The sequence below is a fragment of the Adiantum capillus-veneris genome, chromosome 14, assembly GCF_014529385.1.
Source record: "Adiantum capillus-veneris isolate H3 chromosome 14, ASM1452938v2, whole genome shotgun sequence".
Classification (NCBI taxonomy): Eukaryota; Viridiplantae; Streptophyta; class Polypodiopsida; order Polypodiales; family Pteridaceae; genus Adiantum; species Adiantum capillus-veneris.
Window position 1 is genome coordinate 43,259,383 of NC_140944.1, and position 9,878 is coordinate 43,269,260.

Below are 9,878 nucleotides of genomic sequence, written 5' to 3' on the forward strand. Positions count from 1 at the left end.
TCTTTGTGATGACCAACATACTCTAATGTTGGTGAAGACAGTGGTTGCAATATTTGAAGCAATCATAGGGCATATAAGTCAAAGACATCCATTCGTAGATATCGTCTAAGCTTCACAACTAGAAGCAGCCATAGCTGGCTACTTTTGGCTCAAGGTTGGCTCACAACCTTGGCATGCACAAGCTTCCACAAAGCATGAGACAAAGTCCAATAATGGATACTTGTGCCATAGCGACCAACCAAATCCAAATTTAAATCATCCTTAATATACATGGATAATAGGTAGTTACGGCAACCAACATTTGCTAAAAAGGAATGACAACCAGCTAGAAGAGGCCATAGCTAGCTGCTTTTGGCTCAAGGTTGGCTCACAACCTTGGCATGCACAAAGTCCACCAATAGTGAATACTTGTGCCATAGCGAACAACCGAATCCAAATTTGAATCATCCTTAATATACATTGATATAGGTAGATACGGCAACCAACATTTGCTAAAAAAGAATGACATCCAAGTAGTTTTAGTATCTTGAATGTTCCACTTTGGACCCTCTTCAAAATTTTAACATTGGTTTTGCATTCATGAACCTAGAATATATTTGCAAGACTCTTTATACTCTATTTGACAAAAAGTACTACCTCTTTTAAAGAATTGATTTGTATGTGCAGATAGCATACTTACAAGGAAACTCCATTTCAGGGCCTACCAAAACAAGAACTCTTTTTCCAAGGTCCCTCATTCCTCGTTTCCATTTTGGCCATTCTTCGAGGAGTTCTAAACGTTTTATAGATAGTATACTATAAAAAGCCATTTCTAGACCGTCCTAGTGAAATAAGTAAGTTGTTTCCGTCTTTAATGGCCTTGCCAGTCTCGTTCTTATTTCCCATTCTCGGTGACTATGGCAAATGATGATGCAAGAAAGAGGCACATATCTACCAACTCAAAAGATACATTCAGAATCACCAATGAAATAACCAATATTGGTCTTCATTTGAACCAATGAAGTACATGTCTCTCACACAAAGAACAAAACCCACAAAATAGGACACCCCACCCACTTGCAAGGTGCTCTCATTTCCATTGTTTATTACATCACATGTCCTCATTGAATCGATTTATATTATAATGTAGTCTCTATGTCCATATATTTCTATTGTCCATATTTCCTCATGGCTTCAAAATAAATAAATTCACGACCTACATAGTGCAAGGAAACTCTAAAGAGAAGAAAACGCTAAAGGACAGGTAAAGAAGACTTTATATGGACATGAGAAGTCTTTTGACTTTTTGTTTTCATGGGGCTTTTCATTTTCTTAACGCACCCTTCACTTATGTATTTGAGATGTTTCGAAATTATCTTTATTTTTCTAAGATTGGGGGACCCCGATTGCACATTGCAACAATTAAATTCTCCCAATACATTAGTACCACAAAGGGTAAATTAAAGATTACTGTGAAGCTTGCATTCTAGCTTATGATGTCAATTTGAAACACCCATTACAAGGATGTAACAGCATCCTTTGCATCTTGTATGGCAACAATCCGAGTTTCCGAATTTTACAAAGCGTGCAACAAGATATTTCTCATCACACGTACTCAACATGGTCAATAGATCATGTAAGATACATGCAAAGAACTATAGCAAGTACCAAACGTAAAGGTGTTTCATAATTACAATCACATAAAAAATGCACCAATCAATTAGGCATGATCTAAGCTTGCTCAAGTTATATCCTATTAATCGCATTGTGGCTGTCCCCTGTATTTTATGGTAAACTTGAATGTTCCAATTTTATGCCTCAGCATGCTCTACATATGATTCTCTCTCAAACTCAAGGAAGCAAAGGACGCACATCTTTGGCAGAGACATTTTCACTAACTAAAATATGTTTAAATACAATGACACAAACAGTAATCCTTAACTTCCAAGCTGAAAAAATACACCTTTTTCACAGCATTATCATCCATAGTCTCAAAATGTCAGACAACTGCCAGAGAGACTAAGCTTGACTCTCAGTAGTACATCATGCTGACTTGATGGGAGTTCCTTTTTTCCTCTGAGTGACACCATTATCTTGAGATGATAAGGCATCATGCAATGGTGCTCCATCCCATATTTGGCCAACTTGATGTACAAAAACATTTCAAAAGTAGCTTTCGAAAATCCTCCTGACTTATGGACCATACATCAATGCAAAGGCATAGAGTGGACTCCAAAATGAAGTTCCCAATACAACTCAAGGAAGAGAACAATATCTATGCATGACATACATTAGCAGCAAAGCCAAATCGAAATATTTCAAATACATGGTTCCACAGAGAAATGTTAGCAAGTTGTTACAAACTGAATTTTCCGTGATCTTCACATAGTTATAGGGTAAGTTCCAAACCATCAATTCATGACCTGAGAGAGAGAGAGAGAGAGAGAGAGAGAGAGAGAGAGAGAGAGAGATTTATTGAACCAGCAAAACTTGGCAATGAATTAGATGTTTATTACAATGGGGGCCATGGTTTCTTCTATGTCTCTCAACTGAATTGCACAACCCAATTCATCACGTTAAATAAGGAATACCTGAAAACAACACAATAAAAACACATTGGGCATTCACTTGAGATACGCAACTTTACAAGCATGCAACCCATTGAGCTTCGAAAGGCACTCCACTTTAACATGCATGATAACATCACACATGATCCTCCCTGTAGAGGGTGAGGCCTTGGATTTACATAAGCAATTGGATTTACCTACTCCAGCAAGAAACTTGACAAAAGAATACTTGAACGAAACCTGAAAGCTAACACTATACTCACGAATAGCACAACCTTGGCCAGTCAAGGGTCTCTCTGCTCATGCAATATTCAAACCTGTGCGCATGCCAGTAATACCCACATTGATGGCAGCTGTGTTTTTTTTGCATGAAGCATGTACAAGAAGAATGTAGTAATTAATTTTCTTTGACAATAGAACTCCTGCCATGTTTGTCATTTGGTGCATCTTTCTTTCTTGCAAACAACCATCTTAAAGAAGGCGATATGCATAAGGCCCAGTACCTTGAAATAATCCAAATCATAACAGATTGATGCACTGCGCAACTTCACCCACTCCATGACAAAAGAGTGGTTTTGCACACACAAATATTCACATAAAAACACTAGAGGCACTCTGCAAATGGCCCGCACCAAGGTCGACCACTGCCGATTTCCATTGGTAGTCGACATAGAAACCCTCTGCAGCCCTTTGTCTCTTATAAACTTGCAAGGCAAGGCTCAAGGAAATCAGCATCTTTCAAGAAACGCTGCAAAAATCAAGTACCTAGCTTGCCACATGACCAAATGAGTAGCCCGTGACATATGTGTCCTCTGCAAAAAATGTCAAAAGGATTACCTTAAGGGGGCATATGCATGCGTAAACAATAGAATCCCGATTTATCGACACAATTATATTATGGCAAGGCTCACCTCTTGTCCATCACAAAACTGACAATGTCACTAAATAAGAGGTGGCTCCGGATCACAGCTGCAAGGCTTAAGGCAGTGTTTTTCAAAGGAACATTGCAGAAGACAAGTGCCTAGCCACATGACCAGACAAGTGGCTTGTGACATGTGTAGCGTTTGCTGGAAATGGAAAACAGTTTGCTTCAGATTTTCACACATGCAAACGAAATAAAATCCCAATTACAGACTCCAAAAATTATGGCATGGCTCACCTCCTATCCATACCAAAACTGGCAATGTTAATAAACAACAGGTAGCGCTGGGCAACGGCGCTCTTTTCTGCATATACAGGGGTACCCAGTGGTCAATCCATAACTGCTCTTCCCTTTCCCTTGGGCAACTTCTGTGACCCAGCATCTTCAACATCTTGCTTCTTGTAGTAATGGGGAGCTATCTCGACCAACCATTCGGGCTTAATCTCAATGACCTGCCGCAGATACTCCTTGGTTGTAATGACCAACTCAAAATATACCAGCCATCGTGGTAAAACCTCAGCAAGTCCTGAACTTGGATGAATGTGCACAGTTTGTGGATTTTTAATAGTTCGATAGGAACCATTTTTTTGCAGCTTTGCTGTGTGATAGAAATAGCCTGATGTAATGGCCTTCTTTATAGCTTCTATTTCATTTGGGCTGCTGCTAGGCTCAATCTCAACTCGATCTAGAAGCCCTTCAAGCTGATCCCTGATATCACGAGCCCGTTTCATACTCCTTACCTGTATGTAATTCTCATAGCACCACTGTGTTGAATAGTTGGTCTCCTTCCATGTATCATATACCTTGAGCAAGGCTATCTGGTCGCCCACGTTTCCAGTATGAAAGTTCATCCTTGCATTATCTGCATGCACTTGTTTGTCCTTTGGACGATAGAAAATAGAATTGCCAACAGACAACATTGCAGCTATTGTCACAATCTCCTCTGAACATTTGAACTTATCGGAAGCCACTATCATCTTTGAGAGCATCGGGTCCAAAGGGAACTCAGCCATCCTGCGGCCCAGCTTTGTCAACTGCCCTTCGTGATTCAAAGCCCCCAATGCATATAGCTGTTCTAGAGCCCTAAGTAAGGTTTCTGCAGGAGGCGGGTCTAGAAAATCAAAATTTATTAGGTCATCAATACCTAAGCTCTTCAGCATCAACACCACATTTCCCAAATTTGTCCTTTGAATTTCAGGCACCGTATTATCCTCCATCTCATTCTGATGGGACCATGACGTATACAGCCTAAAGCATTTTCCAGGCGATGTCCTCCCTGCCCTGCCAGCCCTTTGCTGAGCTGCAGCCTTTGAAATGGGGGTCACTATCAGTGACTCCATCCCTGTGCGCGGATTGTAAGACTTTTGCTTACAGAAGCCAGGATCAATGACATACTTGATACCATCAATAGTAAGAGATGTCTCAGCAATATTTGTAGCCAAAACTACTTTCCGAGCTCCTTCTGGGGTCTCCTCAAAAATCTTAGACTGTAAATCAGAGGGTAGGTTTGCATAAATAGGGCATATAATCATCTCAGAAATGCGGGAACCGAGACCTCTGGTTCGAGCCTTCAGTATCTCTTCTGCAGCCTCTATCTCCTCCTGCCCTGTAAAAAACACTAGCACATCTCCTGCTGGTTGGGTGACATGAATTTGAAGGACAGTAACCACTGCTGCTTCTAAGTAATCGGCTTCTGGAGCTTTTGTATACAAAATGTCCACTGGATAGCGCCTTCCAGGAATGTTAAAAACAGGGGCCTTGTCAAAGTAATCAGAAAACTTGTCAGCATCCAAGGTGGCACTGGATATAAGAAGCTTCAGGTCTGGCCGAAAACGAGTAATATCCTTCACTAGGCCAAATAGCACATCAGTGGAAAGAGTTCGCTCATGCGCCTCATCCACCATCATCACACTGTAACTAGCCAAATCTGGTTCACCCAAAAATTCACGCAAAAGCATTCCATCTGTCATGTATTTCAAAATGGTTTTGTCTGAGGTGCAATCCTCAAACCGGATTGAATACCCCACCTCATGACCAAGCTTTACCCCCATCTCTTGAGCAACACGTGCAGATACACTCATGGCAGCTACTCTCCTGGGCTGCGTACAGCCAATCCTTCCTTTTTTCGTGTATCCAGCCTCATGAAGGTACTGTGGGATTTGAGTTGTCTTTCCCGATCCAGTTTCTCCAACAATGACCAACACCTGATGGTCATTAATGGCTTGTAACAACTCATCTCGATAGCGATAGATCGGCAGTGTTTTACGCTCTTCCTGTAACTGCATCAAGGCCGACTTTGCTGCAGACTTTTGCTTTTCCACTTCTTCCACTTCCATGTCTTCATACTTGTGACCCTCGAGTAGATCAGCTTTGATAAACTCTATTTGGTCCTCAAAGACATAGTCATAGTCATCTTTCTGTTTCCTGTTTACAGCACCAAATTTAAGCTGTGCTTTACCAATCTGGTGCTCCTCCCAAGCTTCTTGCTCAGCAAAAGGATTCATCTTATCATTCTCTCCGTCCACATCTTTGTAGCGTTCCATGGCCACAGCGAAGCGCCTATCCTGCTTGACCTTGCCTTCTTTGTCATATGCTTCAGGCATCCTATACTCTTCATAGGTATCAATATCTTCAGTCCCTTTTTGGGCCAGCTCAAGAACAGTTTTTCGATATCTATACTCTTCCTTCTCCTTAGCTGAAAGTTGAACTCCTTCGAAAAGATATTGTTCATCCACAATTTGATCTTTCAACTCATCAAGCTTCTTCTGCTCCCTTGACTTCAAGTAAACCTGCCTACTGGCCTCTCTTAAAGTGGGTAACAGCTCCTTCCTCTCCTCAGCATCTGCACGTCGCTTTGCCTCCTCTTCTTGTCTAAAGCTCATTTTTGGCTCTGCAACCCTCTTCGTAGCAGCCTCATCCTTTTCTCTCAGCCTGCGCTCCAGAGCTTCCCTTTCTCTCTGATCTTCCTCCCTTTCACGTTCCCTCTTTGCATCATCATCATCATCGTCATTCTCATCATCATCATTCTGCAGTCTTGGCTCTTTTGCAAATCTACCAACACCCACATCATCATCATCATCATCATAAACATCTGCAGCCCTTTTCCTAATGTGTTTGTGGCCCTTCTTGGGAGGTTGTAATGCACCATCCAAAGTAGCATGTAGGGTTTTTCCATCCTTCGCTGTAGGTGCTGCTGGGGCATGGGCATCATCATCATCATCATCCAGCAACTGATACTGCTTCTGCTTACGGGCCAGAGCAGCAGCCTCTCGTTCTGCTTGCTTGTAGATGTTGGGGCCTGTAGTTTTACGTGGAAACCGCCCAAAGAGCTCCTCTGCAAACCTAAGCGTCTTAGAAGAAGAAGGGATATCCAGCTTCACCAACGCAGAGGCAAGCTCTTGGGCAGAAGATGCACGCTTCGCGAGCCCTGACAAGTAATGCTCCAAGTTCGTGTCTGAGAAGCCAAGCAAATCATGAAGGTTGTCGGAAATCCAATGCCTCAGCTCCTTGTCTTGCGCCATAGAACTCAAAAACCTGTGCTAAAACAACTCCTGCTACTCGGATTGATTCTCAAAAAGTGCAGAGTTCGGAACATCCGACCTTCGTCGGAAAAGAGCTTCACATCGACGTTTTGCGGCAATGCAACGACCAGAGGATGGATGCAAAACATTATTTAGGTCTGTGTCACACACGTCCGCCCGCCCGGGTTGGTTGAAGAGTGTGTCCGCTGCTGGTCGAAAACAACCAGAGCAGACCCCTCACCCATCCCTGCTACATGGCGGACATGCAATAAAGCAGCAGCGCCAAGAAATTTGAGCTACCGACCCCATGCCTGACATGTGGATCTCTTTCTGCCTGGGCTACACCCTTTTGAAGAATACCACATGGAAACTTTGATATAAACTATGCTATCTGCGCTGTGTAGCATGTAGAGCGCCCAAAAAATCCTTTTACGGTCTTGTCCGGTGCTTGCGTCTGATAGGGACCTTAGGCCTGTGTCACACACGTCCTCTCGGACATGTGCGAGAATGAGGTGGCAAAAGTCTGTTGGTTGAGGCATATGTTCGAATACAACGCGAGCAGACCACTCGCCCATCCCCACTACATGGAGGACATGCACAAAAGAAGAGGTGCAAACAAGAGTGATTGGATTTGAGCCACCAACCTTGTCCTTCACATGTGAAAGCTTTTCCAGGTGGGTTATGCCCATTTGACGAGCACAACTTGGAGATTATAAAATATTGAGGTGCATTGCCATGTGTCACAAGCAAGGCACCCAAAACAACCTTTTTTGGCATTGTTCGTTGCCTGCGTCTGAGAGGGGCCTTATTTAAATTTAATTCAAGTGCTCTCAATATTGGTGGCCCATCTTGAGTTCAAAACTCATTGGACATGTCTCGCGGGATTGTTCCTATAACATTACAAATTCTTTTCGTCTTAGGTGTTGAGTTCAAGACTTGTTGGATTGTCCCTATAGCATTGAAAACTTTCTTCTTATTATTATTCTTCTTCTTCTTCTCTTATGTGTTCCAAATGCAAGGTAGCATCAAAGGACTTCTTACATTATTCATGTTGCCACTCTTCTAGAAATCTCCTAGCCCCAAAGCTCAAAATTTTCTCTTAGAGAATTTTCTCTTAGGGAATTTTAACAAGCCCGGCATGCCGTTTTGTAGGCTATAAGCGATAATCATGTGTTTTCGAACACCTTTTTGGAGCTAAAATCTAGATGAAAGCCTGTTTTGTTACAAATCGAGTACTACTTTGTTGGAATCTATAAGGAGAGGATGTCCATCATACTGATTTGGCTATTCACAATAAGCAAATACATAGTACACATGAACAGAGGCTATTATGGAACATGCATTTTGTCAATTGGAAAGAGATGATATAGTGGTTCACGATGCATGTATTACAAAATACGTGGATTTGTGTGATACTTTGACAGAGGTGCAACTAAGCACATCACATCTCATCATGATTTTCTCACTTCTCTTGAGACTGCCCTTAATACTATCACGTGTGTCAATGTTAGCAGCAAACTAACGCGGACACCATTTTTCGGAGTTCTCTTTGTAAAACAATTATTATTTTGATGAATCGAGAATATTGTAAATCCTATTTTCTTGGTAAACTTTGTAATTAATGAGCCGGAGCTACAAGCTTTCAGATTGTATCAGCCAGTCAATTCCCAGCTTTGGTAGAACTTTAGATTATTAGTTTTGACCACCCAAAAATCTTGGCTAAGGTATAAAAACCAAATTTTGTAAGTTTTTGGATAAGAAATACACAGCGTGAGCTAACGACGCTCACTTCTCTCCTTCTCGCGCTTCCCACTCCTTCTCTGATTGTCACATTGCAAATGCGTTTGTTGCATTGCAACCGCAGGTAAGAGCTCTACGCATTGACGTAAGCCATTCACAGTATTTCGTAGCTTTTGGCGTCGTCGACTGGTGGCCTAATTTCATCATAACTCGAGATTTACACTTTTAAATCGAAAACTAAGCAGAGGGACATCATTGCTAAGCATTTAGATGCATTCTTGGTCGAAAACGATTAGGTTAAAAATCCACTGCTGTTAATAATCGCGATTTTGGAACTTGACCTAAAGTGGGGTTTGAAACCATAGGCATGTGTGCTTAAATCTTACAAACTTGTCCTAGAAGTTTCGTTACGTTTGGATGTCATTTGATGCTGTAACGGATGTGATTTGCTTGCCGATGAGCAATTGGCTTTTGGTGATTTCAGTCACTTGAGTGTAGCTTGAGTTAGATGCGAGTTGTTAGTTGTTTCTGAGAGATTGACAACCTCTTGTAGCCTATATGCACTAGTCGAGTCAACTTCGTCCCATGGTTTGACAAATTAATCGTGGTTCTCGCTAATACTGCAATAAGATAGGATGGTGAGGTTAAACATGCGTCCCACATTTGGCGCCGCTGCCGGGGATCGAAGAGACCTAAACTAGGGAAAAACACGAGCGTCTTGTGTAGTTGTCCTTTAACTTCCTCTAGGTTCGCCAAATTTCAATACTTTCTTTTAGAAACCACATAGCTTAAGATGGTCGTCTTTTGCTGTGTAGAGGTAGCTTGGAAGTAATCGTACTGCTGAGTACCTTTAGGACGGTAGGATTGTAGATTTAGATTAGGATTTGGAGAATGATTGGTAGAGGAGACAAGTCTTAAGATCAAGACTCTGAAAAACATAAAAAAACATAAGAAAACGATTATTTGTAGGATCCGAGGTGGATTTCAGAACATTGCTCTCTCTGAAAGAATTAAGTGTCAGTTGTTATGTAAAGTTGCAAAATTTCAGGTCTACGGCTAGAAATAGCTTGAAAAGACTCGAATTCACTCAATCTGACTAGAGAGTAAACCTAAGAGTTGTCTGAACCAGTGTGTAAGCTCAAAGACACT

General features: G+C 41.8%; 1 protein-coding gene across 1 annotated transcript; it reads right to left on the bottom strand.

Moving 5' to 3' along the window:
* Positions 1 to 2,587: 2,587 nt before the first annotated feature.
* LOC147442285 (pre-mRNA-splicing factor ATP-dependent RNA helicase DEAH1-like) lies at positions 2,588 to 7,120 on the bottom strand. The gene is made up of 3 exons (XM_086528508.1): positions 3,706 to 7,120; positions 3,458 to 3,613; positions 2,588 to 3,358 (listed from the first exon to the last, which is right to left on the bottom strand). Exon 1 carries the CDS (start codon positions 6,987 to 6,989, stop codon positions 3,798 to 3,800), a length of 3,192 nt encoding a protein of 1,063 aa, XP_086384634.1. The 5' UTR covers positions 6,990 to 7,120; the 3' UTR covers positions 2,588 to 3,358; positions 3,458 to 3,613; positions 3,706 to 3,797.
* Positions 7,121 to 9,878: the final 2,758 nt, after the last annotated feature.

What these genes read in the sequence shown, in the direction of transcription:
- LOC147442285 (XM_086528508.1), bottom strand. Translation starts at nt 6,989, where the DNA reads ATGGCGCAAGACAAGGAGCTGAGGCATTGGATTTCCGACAACCTTCAT.